At 41.0% G+C, this 23,480-nt stretch overlaps 2 protein-coding genes across 6 annotated transcripts in view; both read left to right on the top strand.

Annotated features, from left to right (window-relative positions):
* The first annotated feature begins 56 nt into the window (after positions 1 to 56).
* LOC108116780 (ras-GEF domain-containing family member 1B) lies at positions 57 to 5,550 on the top strand. Of its 3 annotated transcripts, none has more exons than XM_017228817.2 (5): positions 57 to 158; positions 2,316 to 3,807; positions 3,884 to 4,027; positions 4,088 to 4,290; positions 4,353 to 5,550. In XM_017228817.2, the coding sequence occupies exons 2-5, from the start codon at positions 2,404 to 2,406 to the stop codon at positions 4,627 to 4,629; spliced, it is 2,028 nt and encodes a 675-aa protein (XP_017084306.1). In that variant the 5' UTR covers positions 57 to 158; positions 2,316 to 2,403; the 3' UTR covers positions 4,630 to 5,550. The 3 variants fall into 3 exon arrangements, with proteins under 3 accessions (XP_017084306.1, XP_017084305.1, XP_017084307.1); XM_017228816.2 differs by having other exon boundaries at positions 57 to 805; XM_017228818.2 differs by lacking the exon at positions 57 to 158 and adding an exon at positions 1,991 to 2,238.
* A 1,304-nt stretch (positions 5,551 to 6,854) lies between these two features.
* LOC108116771 (calcium-transporting ATPase type 2C member 1) overlaps positions 6,855 to 23,480 on the top strand; it is a 37,387-nt gene continuing 20,761 nt past the window's right edge. For all 3 annotated transcript variants that reach the window (XR_001772861.2, XR_001772862.2, XM_017228801.2), the window contains exon 1: positions 6,855 to 7,416. Coding sequence is in view for 1 of the 3 variants with exons in the window: in XM_017228801.2 (XP_017084290.1) it covers positions 7,051 to 7,416 (366 nt within the window). In the remaining 2 variants the exon portion in view is untranslated. The remainder of the gene's footprint in view (positions 7,417 to 23,480) is intronic.

Here is a 23,480-nt window from a genome sequence, read left to right as displayed (position 1 = left end):
TATATAGTTCCGTAAGTCGCAGCACGCGCAGTGTTGGTAAATACGAGCAGTTCAGCCATAGTAAACAAAACGCGACGTTCGGTTCGCTGCGCATTTTTAATGCAATAAAAGCGAAAGGCTAGCCAAAATCACGCAACTGCCGTCGCATTACATTTTGTGTAATTTTATTCAGACTTGGCGTTATCTTCTTAGGCTCGACTTTGCAGTTTTCAAGTGATTTGTAGCATCGCATTTGCAGATGGAAAATTCTGCGTAGCAAACAAACCGGTCGGTGCTCTCGTACATACATTGTATATACACTATATACACACAGACAAGTTCAGACGCGTACATGGCCGAGGAAAAAGCGTCGCAGTGCATGTTGTGTGGCAAATTAATTGCGCCGAGGGCCTCAAAAAACGATCTTATTATTTTTGGCGTCCATATGCAACCTCTCTGTCGCGCCTCTGCCCACCCGCTGCTGAGTCTATGCTGCGGGGGTGCGGGTGCGTTGATGTGAGCCTGCATCTTGGTGCGTGTGAGTGAGTGACAGTGCGAAGGTGGTGAGCTAAAACTTCGCGTAGTGTGAATTGCCGTGCAAACACACAAACCGCCCACTAAAACACCCCTTCCGCTCTTCCAACAACGACCACGACAGCAGCAGCGAGTGTTCCACTTTCGAATGTCCTGATTTCCCTGCAGTGCAGCCAGGACAGCAGCTTCTTTGCTGGCGTGTTCCTTGCCCTATTTTTTAGGAGCAAGACGCCGATAGAAGAACTCCGACTCTGGGCCAGGACATTTGCAACATGCTCGGGAGCTGCGACAGGTAAGCGTTAGTTGGAGCCTGTTCCAATCAGACCCTTGTCCTGGTTCAATTGGGAACACCAGCTCGGATCGGGCCACGGCCTCATTTATTGACTCTCTCCTCCTCTCCTTCTCTGCCTCTCGTTCTCCTACCCCATCTTACGCTGGTTGCCTTCTATCTGGCCTCTTGGCTTTTCCCCTGCATTTCCACACGCGTCGGCCTTTGCCTTTCTTTCACCTTGTACAGTGGAGCCGACCACTTATCAAATTACAAAAAATTCACTTTTTGGGTCTTCCCTGTGTCTTTTTCAAAAGCTCGGAGAAAAAACAAATGTAAATTTTGCTTTCATGTAAAATGTATTTTCTTTCAATAATTATTAGTGTGTAGGAATTTACATTTTTTAAAGGCATTTACCTAATTTGTTTTACTGGCCAATTAGTAATTCCTAGACTTATTTCGCTCCACTGTGCGCTGGCCTTAGAGTTTCTCGTCTGTCATTGCTGCCTCTGCTTTTTCTTCTTTCTTCGTTTTGTATACAAATTATGGTGCGGCTGTTGTTGTTATTGTTTTTGCAGTTGTTGTTGTTTTAAGCTTTTATAGGCAGTGCATTTCACGTGTTTGTTGTTGTTGTTGTTGCTTCTGCTGCTGCTGCTGCCGTGTTGCTGGCCATATATACTATATACTGGTAAAACGTTATAAATATAGACTTTAATTTGCTTTTGGCTGTGTTTAGTTGTTGTTGGTGATTATTTGAAAATTGATTTTGTTTGGTCTGCAGTTAATAATTCATCCCCTGGTCCTCTCTTTTGCTTCTACCCACTGTGCTATGAAGCGTGCAATATGGTAAGAAAAGTGGAAATGCGGCCCTTTTTGTTTGTCAGCGGTAGGAATGTGATGGTGTTGGTTGGACTCCTTCTTTGCTGTGCGTCTTGGTAATTCAATTAACGTCTTCAGACCGCCCGTTCCGCCCCCTTCCACTTCACCCCGAAAGGGACCAATTTGTTGACCCATATTTCGACATTTTTTCTTTGCTGTTAATTAATATTTGTAATTCTCGTACTCTGTTTTGCCTTTGATGATGGGTGCTGTTCGGTGGCCTGTGATAACCCACCATCGGGATGGTTTTCATTACAAAATAACAGTTTAGTCGCCCGACCGTCCTCAGTACCTTGGTCTGTGGTAGTCTCCTTATCCTCTTCCATTGTGCATGGGTGCATTTAGTGCCATAGTTGTTCATCCATTTCAATTTTCCACAATAAGGCACCAAAAGATAGGCAGGGCCAAAATTGTTAAATATTAGTATAAAAAGAGACAAATACAAGTTCATTAAGGGAAAATAGGGCTTATACTATTATACGCTGTTTCGCAATATTTAGGTCAAGTGTTTTTAACAGGGTTTTTACGCTTTTCTGAATTGTGGATGGACGTTAACAAATGACCCTTAAACTTTTAAAGTGAGAAATAAGAACTAGGACATTTTGTCTATCCTTCATCCGACCTGACTTACGTTTCGCTTCTTTTGGTTTTCCAGCTCTCCGCTAAACCATTCGATGCGTCCCGCGCAGTGATCGTTAGCCTATAGGCTTACATGCGTTAGATTGGGATTGGACAGCGCCCAGATGTCGTCGAGCAACGGTGGCCTTAGCAGTGCCACCAATGGACGTAGCGGCAGTACCGGTAGCGCAAACATCAACCTTAATCTCAAAGGGCAGGAGAGGTCTGTTGGAGCACCTGGGATTGGTGCATCTAGTGCCACGACCACGTCAATTACACACAAAACACTGCCGGACCTGAAGACACAAAGGAGCAATAGCGCCTGCCACGCCCACGAGTCTCTGTCCGCCCTTCGTCGCATTGCACTGCCGGAAAAGCCGCCCGAGAAGCCGTTGAGCTATGGCGCGGCTCAAAGCCGGGTCATGGTTAAAGAGGCAAAGGACGAACACCTGGTATACTGCGAGGGACGGCTACATTCGGGTCCGCTGCTATCGCTTATTACCCACATGGTCCCCACTCACGAATATTATCCAGACGAGGGTTTTGTTTTCGCCTTCCTCCTCAGCGCTAGACTTTTTGTGCGCCCCCACGAGCTTTTAGCGCAGATCTCCCAAACATGGGAACAGCAGCAGCAGGATGTGGGCGCAAGCGGAGATGTTGTGGACGATGCCGGACAGTTGCCACCCGGTCGGTCTACGTTGTTTAGCATCAACTCCGCCTCTCCGCTGACCCAGCGGAAGGGATCAGCGTCGGCGGTCACTGCCATTACGGAGCTGGAGCCGCGTCCACAGCAGCGGACGACTACTCAGCGTTCTGCCCAACACTGCATCAAACTCCTGTCGGAATGGATCGAGATTTTCCCTTACGATTTTAGAGATGAGCGGTTGATGCAGCAGGTGCGTATTCTGGCAAGAAAATGCGTCTACATTGACAACTCTTTGGGGAAGCAAGTGTCGCGAATCCTTCAGCTCCTGGTCTCCCGGCTGACGTCGCTAGAGCAGTATGAAGAGTTTCTGCAGACGCTCAGCTCCGAAGAGGCGCAGAATCAGCAACAGCAGCACCACCACCACGGACATCATCATCACTTGCAAAGTGCCTTCCAGACACTTCTTGGCACTTCTACTCATGCCAACGGGGCTAATGGCGGTGGATCTGCTAGCGGCACCTCCAATTCCTCCTCCAGCGGCCATACCTCTTCTGCATCTGCATCCAACTCGCTCTCCACCACTCCCCAGCCGGATGAAGTGTTCGGCATCATGGACATGTGTCCGAGCTGTGGACAATTGGCCCACCAGCTGACTGCCATTGAACTGGAACGCTTGTCGCATATCGGGCCTGAGGAATTTGTCCAGGCCTTTGCAAAGGATTACCAACAGCAAACCAAGGATGGTAGCAAGGAAGGCAACAAAGGCAAGTGTAGTGGTAGTGCCGGTGGTTCGTTGAACGACATGAAAAAGACCCGTAATCTGGAGTCGTATGTGCAATGGTTCAATCGTCTCAGCTACTTGACGGCCAGCGAGATTGTCAAGGTGGGTAAACAGTATTTTGATGAGCAGGTATGAGCAGAAGATAATAAATACGGTTTTTTCAATGTGTCCCTAACAGTACCCTAAAAAGAAGCAGCGTGTGCGCATCATAGAGTATTGGATTGAGACAGCCCGCGAGTGCTTCAATATTGGCAATTTTAATAGTCTGATGGCCATAATAGCTGGTCTAAATCTGGCTCCAATAGGCAGACTTAAAAAGACGGTAGGTAGTTTGCAATATTTAAATTATTCTGACGGTAACGATTTCCACCTTAATAACCAGTGGGCCAAGGTGCAATCGGCCAAGTTCTCCGTGCTGGAACATCAAATGGATCCAACATCGAACTTCAACAGCTATCGCTCAACACTCAAAGCTGCAATGTGGCGCTCCGAGGGTGCTACTGAGGAACGCGAACGCATAATCATTCCATTCTTTAGTTTATTTGTTAAGGACTTGTACTTTCTGAACGAAGGATGTTCCAACCGGTAAGTTAGCTTTATAGTTTACCCCTGAGATTACTAATCGAGAATTCATTTTTTTTAAATAGGCTGCCTAACAATCATATCAACTTCGACAAGTGCTCTCAGTTGGCCAAACAAGTGATGGAGTTTAATGAGTGGAAGAAAGTGAAGTGTCCTTTCGAAAAGCTGCCCAACGTCATAGCCTACCTTCAACACAGCGCAGTGCTTAATGAGAACACTCTTTCCATGGCCTCTTTCGAGTGCGAGCCGCCGGAAAACACGGAGGAAAAGGACCGCTACAAGACCGTAAAGGCGGAGACGAAGCAACAACTGCTACAGCAGCTGCAAGAGCAGCAACAATAGTCGAAGTAACCACTATGTAGAGGGTAGACTAAGCTACGCTCAAGCGCTTGCCATGATTAATTTTTCTACTAGACTTGTAAGACCGGGGAATATTTTAGCTTAAGTTGATGCAAACGATGAGTACAGAGGGTGACCAAGCCTCAAGCCCTGAATAGCCTTTTCCTGCTTAAAAAAGCTTCTGAAGCTTAAATCTCCATCTTGTTAATCACTTTTGACTTTTGTTTTTACCCTTCTTAGTCTGATCTTTTCCGGAATCCTTACTGACGGGTGACGGCGGGTCCTTTGAGAGAAGGCTCTGATACGTTGCCAGTAATTTTATTTATTTTATTAGTCGATTAGGAGGATGGAGACAACGAACCAATGTACTTAAAGCCTTTATGGCTACCATCTAATGCAACAAATTTAGTTATTAGCGTGAAAAATGTGGTACAGCGTGAATCATTTATGATATATTTATTATAAACAACATCTGACAAAGCTGCATAAGTACGCGATATTCGTACGTGACCAGTATTTATATTTATGTATACAATTTTATAGCTAAATGAAATCCTTTTGATATTCCGTAAAGATTACATTACATCCGAGTATAGTCCAACGGAGTGCACGATGATTCTGTATCGAGGCTTTTCTGCATCAGCAACATATTTCGGCAACTGTCAGTCGCTGAGTACACTTTCGTATAATTAAGGAAATCGACCGAACAAGAAGTAAGAAAAGCTACAAAGCAAAGGACACTTTGTGGTTAAAAGATGCTTTTCCTCTATAAGAATTTTATTTTTAACAATGCAATTGCAAGATTAAGTAATATTGTGGATGAAATCTTAAATGATATTAACTATAAAGGGACTAAACACACCATTAATGATTAAAACTGCTTTCGAATAAAGAATACGAACACAAACAGTTCTCATAACAAAATGTTAGAACTTTTCGTTGGATTTGATAACTGTCATAGAAAAATTCCTTGACAAGGTAAAAAGGGTAAGATTACAGCTAAATTTTTTTCTTATTTTAGGTCGCCACTGGGTCTATTTAAGCCCACGTTTTAAACACCAAAGAAACTTACATTCTATTTTTGAGTATTTGTTTAGGAGGAAACTGCAGTTCCTACAACTTTTTATATTTTGGTTCCTGTACAGCTGAGCAGAATATATTACGTACCATTTACTTTATAAACAAAAATTATTAAAAATTTTAGAAGAACTATTCATGAGCGTTTAAAAAATTTTCTCAAAAATGTTTCAATCAATTAAATTTTTAATCAATTTTAGTTCTTATTTAAGAACTTTGAAACATTTGAAAAGATTAGCCATTTTGAAGCTTTCAATTTCATTTAGATACATTGGCTGCGATAGTTTACTAAAAACTTTTGCGGTGAAAGAAGTAGATTGCTTTAGTCAACTGTTCTGACCATGAGATACTCTTCAATGTGTTAGGGAAATTTAAAGTAAATATGCTTCACAGCAGCAGTTGTTGAAACCAGTGACGTAAGCTTTTATCCTACCCTATTGTGCCAGACCACGGTCCTAGCTTGTATAGCTATCGAAGAATCTTGATCAACAAAAAATATATTATAGTGTCACCGTCTTTCACCTTTTACTTATTTCACATAATTACAAAATAGATCACACACTACCATTATCAGAAATAAGTATGTAGGTGTACGAGTAATATCTACATATAAAGTTATTAATAAAGATGTTTTAATCGAATGTTCAGTTCCAACAATTAAAAACCGTCCCAAGATTTCTCCTTAGAAGAACACCGTCTTTTAATCATTTTTAAAATGGAAAAAAACTTTCTCTTTTTTCAAAGGCATCCTTTGTTAAGAGTAAAGGTGAAGTTGTGTAAATATTAGTTTAGTCCGTCATACTTAAGAGCTTACAAAGTAAATCTCCAGAAATTCTTCGCTAGGAATCCTAAGTGGCCCAAGGGAAACCTGCACTTAATAATACCTAACAACATTTTAAAAATATATCGTTAACTAAACAATGTTCCTAAAAGGATTATAAAAATAGTTTTACATTCTCAGGCTTTGTTACAAAACAACTAAAAGTTTAGATGCATTTAGGATGCATTTAACATGGAATCTAGTTTTTACAGAAAATATTCTTGGGGCGTGACCGAACTGAGCGGTACTTTTAAGGATACCACTTGGGGCTTTTTCGGTGGGCGGTATATTGGCACAATGCAATGATGGCCACACTAAAAGCAGCCTGCAAACGTGTTGGACGCGAACAAACACGCACTCCGTTCCGAAAGCCTGACGATGTCTTACCATCCGGGCTGTTGTTGACACGGTAAACCGAGGCGAAAAAATCGATTGTGCTCGTGTGATTATTTTTGTTTTGGTTTGCGGCTCTCGCCCCCGTAATCCCCGCGCGGCCTCGGCCACATGACTCATGCTAGGCAGCAACAATGAAAAGCCACAATAAGTACGTCAAGTTGCCCCAAGACCTCGATCTGAGTTTCCACAGCGATTTGGACCTGCTGCCAGACACGGCGGCCGAAATCGACGTAGAACTAGACGCGGCTGCAGACACAAATGTGGCTGCGCTCAGTGTAAACGTGCCCGCGTCTCTGGGCCTGGACGAAGACTACGACGACGAGGTAATCATCGCCCCTGGCGGCGGAGGCCTTCGACTAGCCCCCACGGCGGCGGAGGCAGTGGCGGCCCGCAGACAGCAGCAGCAGCAACGCAGGCAGCGAAAGAATCAGCTGGAGCAACAGCAGAACCTGGCCAAGAGCAAGATCTGCGGCCTGGGCAGCGACAGTGTCATCGAGGTGAGTTCTAAATGTCTATGTAGGTATGAAATTACGATTTGGATTATTAGGATATTTTGGTAATGAAATTCATTAGGTAATTTTGCGTTGCATCAATTCTTTTCGGGGGGAACTGGGACAAGGTTTCTTCGGCGCCTGCAACTTGTGGCTGGTGGGGATTGCTAGGCCCAAACACATTCAGCGAGGCACGAAGCAAAACAAAGAGCTGAAAAATCGATAAGCGACAAAGAAATATTCTGTGTTTGTGGCAACCCCCAGAGCCGTTTGCACGGGTTTTCCCCGACAAATCGCTGTTGACTTTTAATCGTCGAGTGGGAAACTCACGTAAAAGGGTCCTCGCAGGTGGGGAAGCAGGAGCAAGGCGGATTTGTTCATCGGAAGTTGTATCTAATGCTAATGCGGTCCAAAATTAATGGAAGTTGTGTTGACACAGTCGAGGCCGCTTTTAGGAGATAAGCCGAAGTCGGCATTAATTCAATGTCATCAATTTTCCGCACTATAGATTACGCTTGGAGTAAGACGCCGTCCCAGAAAACTTCGGAAAGACTCAGGAAAATCAATCGAAAAATCAATAATTCCGCCTCCGCAACTAGTTAATAATTCATCTTGGTTCGGGCAGACTGCAGACCCCAACCCTCCTTTCAATCAATAATGCGTCAGACCCGTGTCAATCATAACCTCCCCCCTATTAACGATAAAAAAGCAATGCTAATGGTGTCACGATGTACTATGCCAGGTACATTTTCCGTAACAGCCGCTACAGTGTGTGAGCGACACAAAAAGTGTAATCCGCACATCGAAATCAAAATTAAAAAATTGATTTTTTAGTGATTTTAGGAATATCTATAAGGAGTAGCAAATTACAATAATTTAATATAATGAAATAGTGTATACCTAATACGTATGGATATACTTGTGGTTTTCGGCAGATCGCGGGTAATTTTTATAAACTTGCGCATTCTGTTCTCTAAACATATAAAGTCTAAAAATCATCGTTAGATATAAGGAATTCCTTTTTTCTTAGTTAATTTTGAGAAATATTTGTTAAAGAAATTTTCTGTCTGTTGTTTTCGGGTCTTACATGACACTGTGCTCATATTGTCCACGTCAAATTGTATCGATGTGTACTTCTTCACTGGGTGAAAAGCTTCGACAGGCTTGTCAATCCCATTGGGGCTTATGATGTGTGTTTGGACGGCTTACAATGGCGGTGAAAATATAATTTTGATTGGTCAGTGATGTTTGGACACTTTCCTTGTGAACCATTTTGCAGGCCGAAATGTTGGAACGTATCGCTTGGTTTTTACCTGAGGGTTATAACCACATCCGATTATATTATTTTTAAAAACCTATTTATTTTATCTCAAAATTTCTTTATACCCTTCTCTGGAAACATAAATAACTTTGTAGTCTCATTTCTGGGTCGCTTCATGCTCCATTCAGGTCTTGCAACCAATTAAAGCACATTCGTGCGCTTATGCTCCATGCACCTCATTAGGGTATGTTTGTAGAGGCTCAGGTCACTGCAATCTAACCTAGATTTATTCAGTTACTTCCCTTACAACACGTTTACGACTCGATTTGCCTGAGCTCAGTTCCACTTTTGGGGTCAAGTCCTAATCCTCGTATTACTTTTTGTTGTAGTTGAGTTCAGCGAATAAGAGGTTTTGCTTGAGAACTTTGAAAGGAAATCGAGTACTACATAAAGATATTCCGATTATCAGGATTGCAACCACCCAACTTTTATATGACTATAGTGGAATCCCAGGATATAAAACGATAGTAACTCTGTTTCCCTTATTCAAAAATCAAGGCTTGCTCTTTGGAGTAAAGGGTGAGAATAGGCTAGAAATATATATTTTTAGGTATACCCCATCACCTACTTGTCCATCGCCAAAAGAAGTATTTTGCTTGTGGCTCGGCGTATTATAATTGCTCGTAAGGTAATTTACATTTTAGAGTGGCCTTTCAGTGGACCCTTGAAGTACAGCGTTGGAGTTACCCTAGACCTGGCTGAAGCATAGAAGCATCATTCTGTTGCACGTCTTCTTTTGTGGAGCTGACTCGCTTTAGGACTGCTTTTGTGACATGCAAATTTATGCATAAAGTGCTGTAGAACAAATGAATTTATAGCACGGCCAAGAATATTTATCATCCTGTATCCAACACAATTCCGCTTTCCCATTTCCCCAACTTCCTGAACAAATGGAAGCTAGCAAAATGACGGGCAGCATTTAAGAGCATTTATTATAATCATAATACACAAACTGCATTATTATGCATTGTCGTTCCTCCGGGCGTGCCACGTTGCAAGGGTATGGAAAGGGCGGGCCAGCCCTTTAGTCTTCACCAGAATAATTTTGTGCATTTACATGGGATGACAATGTGCAAAGTTCCGAGCCCCAACTCAACTGTCGAAGGGTTGAAGGATCAGGGCATCCTTTGGAGTTCCATTTTGTCTATATTACTTATTCAGTTTTACTCTACACACACCAAGATGCGATTATTAATATAAAACAATTTACTGAAACATATCTTTAATTGGATTCTTGACTATTGACTGTGTGACATAAAATTAATACCAATTGATATTTATCTATGTTTTATCATTAAGTTTGAAAAATATTTATTTATATTTTTACAAGTTTTTAGACATTAAATTATATTTGCAATTTTTAATAGCGGAATATTTCGTGATAGCTGGACGCCATAGAGTCTACGTGCCTTTTCTCGTTTCTCTATAGGTACGGGTTCAAAGTAAAAACTTGTTTTAAGCTGCATTCCGGATTTGCCTGAGAATATATAATTTGCACTTTTAATTGCCACACAGAGAGGGTGAATGGGGAAAACTCATTCGCATCCTGCGGGCGGCGATTCAAAGTTTCCCTTAAAACATATAGCTCCGCCTTTAGAGCTATCCGTGCAATGCAATTGTGTAGTGAAAATGCTGACGCTAAATTGCGAATTTTATTCGTGGCTTATAATGCAGTTTCTGCCCAACGAACGTCCCGAACAGGTGACGCACATAGCTGAAAGCGAAATGCTTTTGGGGGCTTTTCTCTTTTGGTTTGCTATCATACCCCAACTTTGAGAGTACTCGTATTTATTATGACCTGCGTCCCAGGCAGAGCAATCGAAGAGCTTATCAGTGTGCAAATACACTTTAACTGTCGTTTGATAATTGCTTTCGCAGTCCCTGCACCTTCATTACCTTCCAATTGAAGTGCTTTGCGAAAGATGGACTTCTCGTTCCCCATTTGAGCAGCCGCAACCCGAAACATTCAGAGCTTTTTTATTTATCCACAAAAATGTTTTGCGGCCCGTAAAGTTTACAAATTGAATTAATTGCTTGCAAAATTCCAAAATGGGTAAGGAGCATAAAGCCACTAACTGTTGGTTGGCTTCCTCTCCCGACTGCTTCCATCCTTCCCCACTTTTCGGTTTTCGGCTGTCGTCGATCCTTTGAAAACCCGTAGAAAAACAGCTAAGAGGGTCCTTGGTTGATACCGGCATCCGGCTAAAAGGCGTTTTCAGGAAAATTATATTGAATCAAGGCTGGCAAGCGGAGCCTTGAGATGAAAGGATAAAAAAACAGCCGCCAGAAGCGTTGACTTCGATGGGGGAACATTAGCATGACAACAGGAGCTGAAACGATTCCATAACTGAACGGAGACCGAAGTCGGATTTTGGATTATTTCATATCCACCTACTTATATAACCATTTTCGAATTTTCCCTAAATACAAGAGAGGATTATGCCCCCATCCCGAAAGACAATCTACTGAAACTTAGTTTAGGAGCTCCTCCCGAGTATGAGCTATTGCAAAGAGCGTGTCTTTCGCCAAAAAAAGAAGCGTGTAATAGGCGAATCCGCTGCTGCTTTTCGGGTCGTGGCACTCTGTCTCTGCCTTTAGCCTGTAAGCATGCGAAAAAAGCCAAATTAAAGAGCAGAGGGTGGACCAGCTTTTGAAATCCAGAAGTCAAAACGAGGTGATGAAGATAGCCGAAGAAAAACCCGCAAAGAAGCAATTCTTGGACCCAGCAGGAATAGACAGCACACCATCTTGTACCGCTTGGTAAGCTCACTGACAGGGTGCCGTGAAACAACATTTCCAGAATAAACACAAGAGGAAACGCTATTGTCAAGTGCGCGACTATAAGATACCCGTTACTATTGTCGGATATTGTTAAGTACCTGATAGTGACGTTACTGCTCATGTGAGGCCTTATTGACAAAAATATGTTATGGCCGGAGAAAAACTAGGGACAAGTTGCACTGGCATCTCTTAAATACGCACTCTTAAAAATTCGCATTGGGGGCATCATAAAAACCTACATGCTTAATCAGAACTTTCTATCACTTATAGTTACCGAGATATCGGCTTTTCTAGAAAATGCAAAAACCGTATTTCGAGCTTGGTGGGCGTAAGAGTGGGCGTGGCCGGATAATGGTACGACTATAAGATACGCTTACATCTATACATATTATACATACTAAATTTCGCGGTTATTGGGCGTTAGAGTGGGCATATCAAGATGCTGAAATAAGCTTGCGCTTTCTATGGATCTCAAAAATATTCATGCTCAATCTAAATTATGTATCTCTTATAGTTCCTGAGATCTCAGCGTTCATACGGACAGACGGACATCGCTCAATCGACTACACTGTTGATCCTGAACAAGAATATATATATTTTATAGGGTCGGAAACGCTTCCTTCTACCTGTTACATACTTTTCAACGAATCTAGTATACCCTTTTACTCTACAAGTAACGGGTATAAAAATAAGTTTTACAAATCACTATATACTTTCATCTGAAAAGATCTGTTGCGTACTTTAAAAATTCACGAAACACTTATGGTAACAGCAAAAACCGAAAATAAATATACATCGTCACTTTATTAATCACTTAATGGATATTTCGATTTCGTTAAATAATCGTAAGCGTAATTTATTTTATGCATGCAACATGTTAATCTGTATTACGTTTCCTTTGGCTTTGGAGGACACTCAAAAGAACCATTACCATAAACTAATCATATAAAATAACTTGCTTAATAAATCAGGAACAAGTTTATATTATTTTTGGAGATTTTATCAAGCCAGACAGCTCCTTGCTTCTCAGAGGCTACAAGCAGCAAATGACAGTTGAACTTATCCAGAGGAGGGCGGTAGTCTGGTCGTGGCAAGACCCAGCTGCAAGTATCATTTGAAAGGAAACATTTTCAGTAAACATTTTCCTGTTGACAACTTTATAATTCTCGAGAAGGGTCTTGCTAGAGAGGAAAACATATTTTGTTCCCACGTAGAATCCAATTTTCCCAAGACAACCGTTCGCAAGGCTGGGCAAGTCTTTAACCTTGATATGACGGGCTGAAATAATTTTGATTGACATAGAGACTAAAAAACTTAACTTTCTTCTGGCACGCTTAATGCCTTTTGGCCATTCTTTTACCTTATTAGTATCCTGGATACATCTATTAAGATGATTTCACTCTTAAATGATGATTTAAAAAAGTAAATTTTGTATTGTATTATATTATATAAACCGATTTAGGAACTAACTAATCATGGAATTCGAATTCCTACAAATTTGAATCTGTGAACATCATCGTTGAATCCAAACGTAATAAGCTATTACGATATCTCAAAAATTTTTTGATAAATTGATTTTCGTCAAAAAAAAGATAATTTTAATGAGTTTTATGGTAAATCATTGGCTGCGAGCAAGTTTTGTTGTTCCTTTAAAAAGTTTGTTCTGGTTTTTCATATTTAAGTTTTTTATGCATAATGTATATTAATAATACCCATTTTTCATGACATTTGTCGTCAGAATATTTAGATATATCTCGTATTTGAGACAGGTGACAGCCGTCGCTTTAGCTACATCTCATACCAAGAAGTTGAGAAGTGGCATGAGGCATGTTCCCTTATACCCTGGGCAAGTGCCCTTCACGAGTGACGTACATAGAAATACAAAATAGGAGGATGAGAAATATTTTACATTACAAAATCGAATGTCCTGCTGCAGAGTAACACGCATTCACCCGGACTTACAACTGGGACATTTCCAATCTCAGAATCCCCTTCTAGTCTTTGTGCACTGTGAGGGACTCAGGTGCACTCCTTAAAGAAATGCTTGCTACTAAACATAGTTTGCATGATTATAAATTTGGCAAGAGCACCAAATTCATTCTTAAATCCATTCTGCGTTAGCTCGTAAAAATAACCTCCAATTAGCAGAACGTTTAGCACATTTGGTTTTACTATTATGTGATTGTGAAGACCATTAGGTTTGCCTGCACAGTGTTGGAAGGGGATTTGTGTCTGAAGTAATACAGACACGCCAACAGACGAAAATTGAATTTCCTTGATATGTTTGATGAGTTAGGACAAAGAGTTATTGGATTTCTATAGACCTTGAATGAATTTCCAGCCGGAAGTGAAATAAAAAGATGTGCCCCAAAGTTAAAGGGAGAAAGGATTACCCTCATGAATTTGACATATGTATATGAATAGAAATATCAACCTCTTCTGTTCTTGACTCACACAAATGACGCACGCACGTCCTTTCAGTTCCTTGTGGTTGCACTTTTCGAAGTCCTGGCACCCTCTGTTGGCCATCCCCGGGCCATCCTGTCGAAGGGCCAACCACTCACAGAGGCCAAAAATATTAAATGAATTTATTGATTAATACTCATGGCCCCATTCTGTCGGTCCTTAGGGGACCTTTTGTCATGGCTGTTGCTTTTGTGCAGTTCAATCATAAAACAAACATAAGTAAAACCGATCTTGGTGTATCCATAAGTATTTCTTTACTTTGAAATGTTAATTTTGTTTGATATACTTGTCTATAACCCAAATCCCCAGTTGCAAATCCGTTCAAGTTGCCCGCGCTTGGAGGGGACTGCTTTAAGTTCTGACCTAACGAATGGAATGGGAAGCCTGTAAAGGATTATCCCCATCTTAGAAAGGGGCGGCATCAGAACAACGTATTCAAAGCAAAAACCTGGTATTGGGAATAAGGATGAGGGAATTAGGATGGGAACAAGAAAACAGTCGTAATTCCGGCCTATCTAGCAGTGGATTTCGATTCGGCTGGATGCCTTTGGCGTGCATTGTTCGTTGACATTTTCAGTGGGTTAGCCAACCATCCTCTGCCAATCCTGTCATCGTATTTCACCTAAAATCCTGCCAAGCTCTATCTGCAACACAAGCACGCACAAAAAGTCAAACATTCTGCACTTCCGCTGATAATTTTTGGGGTGGCTTGGAACGTCATAATTTCCCTGGTGGCATGGGGCTGAATCAGAACTGTCCCCACCTATAATATCATTCTGATAAAGTCAGTTGGATATTCCGTGGTTTGCTTTCGAGCATTTTAATTAGCTATCAATTTTCATTACCCCTATAGCAGGGTCGTTAGCGTTGGTGCGACAACTTTAATCTGGGCATTACAAAGTTTGGCTTTGGGTTGGCAAACTGTTGAGTAATACTAAGGGCTGAGCTGGTACTTTGCAAGTCCTTCCTCTCTTCAAGAGTGAATGTAAAAAGAAATTGAGATAATGGAAATGAATGTTGCACAAACAGAACCAAAAACATGTATAAAACGTGTGGGACGAACATGACCACAAAGCCCACGAATTTACGAGTATGATGATGAGGCGGCTGAAAGCGGCATGAGATGGGATGACAATGATTGCTGCTTGTGCAATGGGAAGTTATGACCACGAGTACCAACAACACTTACTGCCACAAAAGCAACGACGACCCGTACAAGCTGCAGTCAACATTCCACATTCTTCGTTTTAAAACAAAAAATGTGGCTACACTCTGAATAAATCTATAATCTTTTTTTTGATATGTTCAGCATACATGTTTTTAGAGTTTCCAACTCAACGACATTGTCTTTTAAGCACTCTCAAATGTACCATGGGTGACCATTGGAATAACTTCTTAAATATATCATTTATGTGGATGGAATGAGTGGAATCTTAAGAAAGCCTGTTTAATTATTTTATACATTATATATATATCAATTTTGGACTTTTTCTATCATCATATTTGAATCCTAAAACGTTTTTTAATTTTTTGAATTTCTCTTAAAGCTTTTTAAAAATGTATCCGAAAGAAGGTCTAGAAATTTAAGATATTTTAATTCTCAGTGCAAAGCAAACTGCGATTGTAGGCAGCGGGTCTGCGGATGCAAGCTGTTAAAACAATTAAAATGGCCACCGATAAAGCGATGAGATGAGGAGGAGCAATGTAACATATTTACTAGGATCCCAGCTTCTGCCCCCACTCCACAATATTTTCCCCTGACGCAGCAGCTTACCAGGTCCTGTGCCAGACTGTTGATATGTGTCGTCTGGATTTGGTGCCGTCTGTGTCAACATCATATATTGCAGACAGGAGCGATACATCCGACCTTTTAAAAAATGTTTGCTGAGCTTACCAAGTGCTACGAAGAACAACATCTTGAAACTAGACCACGTATTCGACCACGAGGCTAACAGTATTCCCACGCGACAATTATTTTCTTTAATCTAACTTCAAGCATTTATATAGATTTTGATTGATTTTGGGGCCACACTCTCTCCCATTTAAGTATTGCGTTTGGTTTTTATAAGGCATTAGTTTAGGGGTTTATATCATTGAAGTGTATTCTATCTTTATTTCGGTGTCCCTGACACTAGAGTACAACTAAAGAATTGATCGACGGTCTGAGTATTTTGGTATAACAAGGCCCCCGTTTGGCTGTTACAACAAATCTTATAATCTCATTCTAATTGGCACTACAAACATAGGAAGGGACGACCCATTATTTTAAGCCATTCAACCTGGCTTACGTGTCGTATGAGTATCTTGGCAAAGCCTATGCATTGATATGCAAAATTGAGTCTTTGATTTGGTAACAAATCCCAAAAATTTGAAGCTCGATTATCATATAAATCTCACAGAAAACAATTGCTTCTAACCTCTACACTCTTTAGTGAAGGATAAAGTAGGAAATTCAAGAAGGAATTTTAGGAGTCTAGATTTTATGAAGCACGCTCAGGCCGAGCTTAAACTTAAAGTGGAAACTCACATTTTTTTAAATGAAAAATATGTGTGTGGTGAACGTAAGCAGAATGACACGAATTTCATTCGACTGGCCAAATCTGCATTGTCTGCCCCGGGTCCAGGTCTGGGTAGACAGGAGGATAAACGGACATCGGGAGCAACAGAAGCGAGAAGTTTATAAAAATATCTGTGGCTGGTATCTGCCAGATACAGATATGCAGAGAGCACCTTCCCTTGGCCGGGGCTTGCAGTAAAATCCCACTTTGAGCTTTCAGTTTTCGCAATTTTTGTATGCATTAGACGCAGGGTGTTTGGCAGTGCGGCGGGGTATAAGCTGTGCTAATGTCTGTCAGCGGACAACCACACGCAGTCTGGGAAACAGATACAAATACGGTTAGTCCTGTGTGAGAGGGGTGGAGTAAGACCAGGATCCGAGTATTTGGCAACATTTAGCAAGCGTATTCCTGGTTTTAAAGTCGGTTGCAGTTCTCCTGGTGCAACTGCCAGCAGCTGCTTCGAAAGGTGAACTCGAAAATTAGATGCAGTGTAATTTTTTTCTGGTTTTCCTTACCTTGATGCCCGAAAAGCACTTTCCATTTAAGACCTCGGAACGTGGACAAAGTTCACTGCTCGGCTAGCCATTACTTCCTTCGCTATTATTCAAACACATCAGCCAGCTTTGTACGGCAATTGCCAACGTTATGTAGGTTTATAAATCTAAATTGAAAAACTTTTTATTCGGCAGTCCCTGGAAAGAGTTTTGCCTGTTTATGACTGCGCTCTATCTTCCTTGCTTCTCCCGAACCCAGCTTAAAACTTTCCCTGCAAAGCTTGCAGACTTTTTGCAGCTCTTCTCTCTGGGCTTGAATGCTGGGTTAATAGATGGAGAAATTTATAAATGATTTTATTTGATATACAATGTAAATGTTATTAAACAAAGTTCCATAAGGTTGAATTAATTTCTCTAGTTTTTAGGGGAAATCAGTGCATATTTTTGTCAGTGTAAGTAAAATAAGAAAGTCAATTTCAAGAATTTATATACTTTGTAATTTCGAAAACTGCAAGCGTGGGGGGTTGCACAAATTCATATATGGAGCTTAAACCTTTAAGCTCCTCCAATATGGTTTGTCACTTAGGAACCCGGTGATGCCCCCGTGTTATGGTCTGGAGGAAACCTCAATGCGCTGTGGTTTCCCAGCCAACGACCTCAGTTCTGGCATTGGTCTTATTGCCCATACCACCCCCAACATCCACCTTTGACGACACTTAAACTACAATAAATAACTTATCCTGTGCATATCAGAGGGTTGAACGCAATGCGTCCACCTCCCACTCAATAAATCAACTCCACTCCTTCTGAAACGAATTCTCTTGAAATTTAAATTCCCCTATATTTCTGTGGGAGGCACTGCGAAATGCAGTTGTGCAACTTTCCGGAGAATGTTTTACTATAGGAACAAATCCGGGTTGTCCATATGGCAAAACGTAAATGTTCTCACAGCGTCGACCTCTTTCTCCCACTTGGCCGTTAATCAGATTACTTATGGGTCGGAGCCGGGTGATTTTATGGACATTATCAGCAGGACAGCATGCGTAGGACATTAATGGGAATGGAACTGCTGGAGTTCAGTTCTCTTGACGAGGCGGCGGCTTCTGCTTCATTGAGTCTTACTTCAGTATAAATTCGCCCAAATGTCCCAGACCCCCAGGCCTTTAACGACGAAAAGTCGGGTCGTGTCCGTCACTCCAGATTCTCCGCTCCTGGCTGAAAGTCCGACGACTTCTGGTGGACTTCGCCAACGCCATCCGAAGATCAAGAGCTCCGGCAGTAAGCCTAGCCCTCGAAGGAATATCGACACCGTCAAAGAGCAGCGGGATGCTCTGCAGGATGTACGGCCTGGGAGTGTAGCTGCCAAAAAGGATAACAATGAGTCTGATGAAGACTTTGTCGACCAGGTGAGAGACGATTTTTGATCGTTGTGCTCGGACTCATTCCGACTACGGTGATGAGATCTGGCAGGGCTACTTGTTTATAATTGTTGCGTTTGTGTAACGAGCTTATCTCCTTCGATGAATTCCGCATTTCCTTTTGACGTGGCTCTGCATAATTTGGCCATTTCAGTTTTATTAATTACACACGTGCCACGTTCCACAATGCTGACGGGCCATGGAAAAACTGTAGTGACAGGCTATCGGGAGGAAAAGCTTAACCATCTTTTGGTTTCCGTCCAAAAAATAACTTCCTTCCGGCAAATTAACTTCATTATTTTTTTCTCTAGTTTATGCCAACATTTTGTATAATAATGTTTGGAGAAATTAACTTTCTTCAGAGATATAATATATTAAACTATAATTACTTAAGTTTTACTAAATAAAATACTTCAAATACTAAGTACTCCTCCATTTTAAAAAGCTTAAAAAATGGGGTTTTCTGGTAGATCATATAAATTAATTTTAAATTCATACTAAATTTGCTTATTCTCTATCTTATATCTTTTGGTGAGTACATCTTCCTTTTACCCTTGAGATCAAGCTGAAGAGAAACTCTGTATGACTAATCCTGGCAAGGTGAGAAGCAATAGAAAGACACTTAAGCTAAACTCCCATAACAAAAATGCACACCAAAACTAATTACCAAAACACGCTGAGCAAAAGCACGATGGGGAAGTCTTGGGAGAAGGCAAGAAAGGGTAGATAATACAAATTTCATTGTGTGTCGTGTGCATTTCACCCCAAGGTGTCCGAGAATTCGTCTTTTACATTATAATCTCTATCGTTGGGTTAACATAATTTTCATGTTACTAAAAACATAGAGATTTTGGGTCTTTAGACAATTTTCAAATAAATATTTCCTTACATATTATTAACCTTATTCGCACTTTTGGTTATCAAGCAGCACTTTCGCTTTTGATTAAAACCTAAACTTACACGTTCTTCAAAGAAAAAGTGTGAAGATTGTGTGATTAACAAACACACTTTACAACCTTCTAATCTTTAGTTCCAAAAATATAATATGCCAAAAAGCTAAGAATAGCTACATACATTTTTAGGCACAGCCTTTTAAACGAAGTTCCAATCTAAATAAATGACAACAAATGTCTTCCAAAGTGGCATGGAATTTCACTGCATTGTATCAAACTACACATTTCACTTTCAAAGAAAGTAGAAACTATCCTAGAATGCTGACAGCTAAGATCATCATTTAGCTCATTTCCTTGAATATTGTTAAGACATCCCGAAGGGTTCTTGCGTCCTGGTTAACACATCGATTGACGCCCCTGTTTTTATCAATGGTCGCTAATGAGGCGTTCGGTTGAAAGGACACCATGCAGGGATTGGAATATATAGTGAATCAGCCGGTTAGTGGTCTGCGGATTCGGCAACTCTGAAAGTACTGATGTAAATTTGCATCGTTAGCCGATATTTTCCTACCTGAGTCCATCTCTGCTCCTTCCAGACGGGCGAAGGCCCCCTTCTCAGATTGCCACAATCGAACGAACATCAATATTGATTTCGGTTCAGCCGGGCGAGGCTTTTGTTTAACTACGCCCTTTTTCGGTGCTTGGCTTTAAATCAACACTTTTCCCAAGTCGATGAGCTCTCCCCTCCCACTCTGAACCGCCCGGAACCGCCCTTCTTTCTGGCATATTACTTTTTGCGGCTTTTCCGCCATGCTTGCCTAATGGAGGACTTGTGGATTCCTTGGAATGTGGTCTGGGGATGCTGGAAGGGCACTTAACGGCTTTCCCTGCTCTGGATGAATGGCCTGGCTGAGACGACGTGGGAACGAACTTTATGGAGTTGCAAACTTGTTCCAGATGATGTAAGTGGCCAGAAATTACTGATTACAGGGAGGGCTAGTCCCGCCTTCCTTTCCTATCCTTCCCTTCTTGTGCAATTGGCTGCATAGTAGCTCCTGTATTGATTTTTCAACTTTGTTGCTATCTGCAAATCGTTGACCTGGATCTCATACTTTTACTTGGATCTCTTCTTGTCCAGTTCTACTCATTAAACAGCGTGAACTTAAATAGTTTACTTTGATTAATTTCGATTCCCTCAGTTCGGTTCCAAGTTGAGGCAAACAGCTGGAACGATCAATAAATAATTATCCAGATTATGTGAAAGAAGTGAAACTTCTTCGGATTATTTGATTATTTGGTCGAACTGATTATGAGAACTTTGGCTGATGAAATGGCCATAAATTTAATAAACGTGTTCTCGCAATTATGTTTGAGTTAATTTGGACTTTTCTGTCACGGATTATTTATTGACCATCGGACACGTTTTGTGCATTAAACGTGTCCGCCTGCGGCGATTGAGGCAATTAAAAGTAAATAATGTGCAGCTGCGGTCTGTGGATGCGTAAATAATTATTATTAAATAAGATATTCGGTTTAACTAGAATGTCAATCAAAGTTGGAACTAAGCTATGAGACATATATATATGTGTAAGTACATAGCCTTCGTCAGGATTTAGCTTGGATTGGTGGGATCCTTAGCTAGGATTTGTTTGTGTTCCTGATTTTTCACAGACTCCACACATTCCTCTCGTACTCCCATAGTGCTGGTGCTTTTTGCATTGGGTAAACATAATCATCATTCTTATTCCATGGCTGTAAATACAATTAAAACTAGCGCCGAGGGGATGCTTTGTTTTTACCTTTTTTCCACTGTTGATTTTGCTAATTGAAAAATGAAATTAAATGGGCCACCAGAGAACCTCGTCTGCAAATGAACGCAATTGATTGCAGGGAAGGAAGTGAGAAAAGTAGCTAGAACTCGCTTTGACAAACTAAACAAATTAGTTCCCTGCCAATGGCGACAAATATACAATCTCGTATGCCTCTTGCAGTTAGAATGGATTTCCTCCACGCTTCCGCAGAAACGCTTCTGTAAAATAAATTATGGTTTGCGGTGGAACAAATAAGACATGATTTATTAAAAATGTAATATTAATATTGGCCAGGAGGTCTGCTGTCCCTAAAATATTTCCTATAACGGTTCGGGATACCCATCTCAGTTGTTAGTGGAAAATTAAGCAACACAACTTCACTTTTTCAGAAGGTTGAGGGTTTATTTTTAACACAAATATTCCTTTAATTTAGAAAACACACAATCTTAAATTGCAACAAGAAGAAACGCCGCGTCTTAAGATGAACGTTACTGTTTTAAACAATTTTAAAATATTCATTTTGCTAGTGGAAATTCACAAAGCGAGTGACTATAGTCAGAGAAAGCATGTCGAGTAACTGATAGTGGCGTCACTGCCCATGGTAGGCCTTATAACCTACATTTCTTCATAAATAGCGAATTAATGTTCCGTTAAATATAGAATAGAAATAATTGGCAAATCAATTTATATTGACCGAAATGCCACTAATATTATGGACGCCACAGTTTTTCGCGGCTTGTGGGCGTTAGAGTGGGCGTGGCCAGATAAAAACTAGTGGCAAGTGCCAGTGGCATCTCTTAAATACGTATTCTTAAGCACAACTATCTAGCTCTTATAGTTCCCAAGGCATTTGAATTTTGGGCGTGGCTAGATGGGAAAAAAAAAATCGTATTGGGAGCATCATAAATCCGAACTTTCTATCTCTTCGATCTCTTTCGAGCTTGTTGGGTGTAAGAGTCGGTGTGGCCAGATAATAGTACCACCAAAAATTCGCTGGTATCTCAAGATTATACACACTTAATTTCAACTCTAATAGTTTAGTTTAATTTCTAGCTCTAATAGTTCCTGAGATTTCAACGACTTTAGTTTTCCGTGATTTGTGGGCGTTATAGTGGGCGTGGCAGGATGGTGAACTAAACTTGTCCTGCCTAAGAATCTTCATGCTTTATCTCAACTTTGTCAATTTTTGATCAAGAATATATATACTTTATAGGGTGGAAAACGCTTTCTTCTACATACATATTCTTCATATTACATACTTTTCAACGAATCTAATATACCCTTTTACTCTACGATCAGTAACAGAAAAAATCTGCACTGAACTTCCCAGTACTCAATTCTCTGCTTCTAAGCTTCCACTTCTACTGTACTTCTTCATCAGTGATGTACTATATGATCTACCAATACAGAGATGTAAAAGATTCTTGGTTTATCTTTTCACTAGACATCGTTCTTACTTGTTTTTCACGTAAACTAGCAGAAGGCGGAAAAAACTGAAAAAGTAGCAAGGCTTAGTTCGGTGGAAAGGGAAAAAATTATTTCCCTAGGTTCTGCTGGAAAGGTGGGCGAGTGGAACCGAGGGAGTGGCCATTCTGATGTCCGTTGTGGAAAGTGGGCTTTGAGAGTGCATGAATTTTCATTTTCATACCCGCACACAAAAGGATATCCAGTCCGCATCCAGATAATTGCATGTAAGGCCGGACGCCAGACAAAGGGGCAGATCGCCGGCCATACATCGCCAGTCAATTATATGTAAATTATCAGGGCCTGCCACGCATAAATTTCACTTGCGAGTGCCGTTGAAAGGCGGAATGGAATTTACAATTTAATTGCAATTCAGGAGACTCAATGGTCTCATATTTATTATTGCTGAATTTGGAAAATATTACGTTTTCCACTTGCAATATTTATGGTCTTCATTTATAACATTTTGACCATATTTGCATTGTGAATTTTTAATTTTCGCTGATACCAAGTTTTGGCTCAGGAGAGCCCCTTCCTCTTTCAAACAATCTGGTGTTTATGGGCTAAAAGTTTGTGAGTACCAAAAGTTTTTCCAAACTTTTTCCTGTACCGTGCAATGCCTGTGGCTGAAGCTAGAAATGTATTTTATTAATTAGTAACACTACCAAATGTCTATCTTCTTCTGCGCTTCTACTGCATCTTGTTGCACAATTCTTAATTAACTCTTTTGTCTAAGCAAAACCCTGGAATTAATGCAACTATTGTCACTTTAATGGGGTACAGCCTTTGACGAGTTAATGGTGATCATCACGCGAGACGACAACAAGCTTTTGCTGCGGCGCAACTGCGACAGCAGATGTCACC

Source organism: Drosophila eugracilis, unplaced genomic scaffold, assembly GCF_018153835.1.
Source record: "Drosophila eugracilis isolate 14026-0451.02 unplaced genomic scaffold, ASM1815383v1 contig_2154, whole genome shotgun sequence".
NCBI lineage: Eukaryota > Metazoa > Arthropoda > Insecta > Diptera > Drosophilidae > Drosophila > Drosophila eugracilis.
Note: the sequence above shows the minus strand (reverse complement) of the source record. Positions and strands in the feature narration are given on the sequence as shown.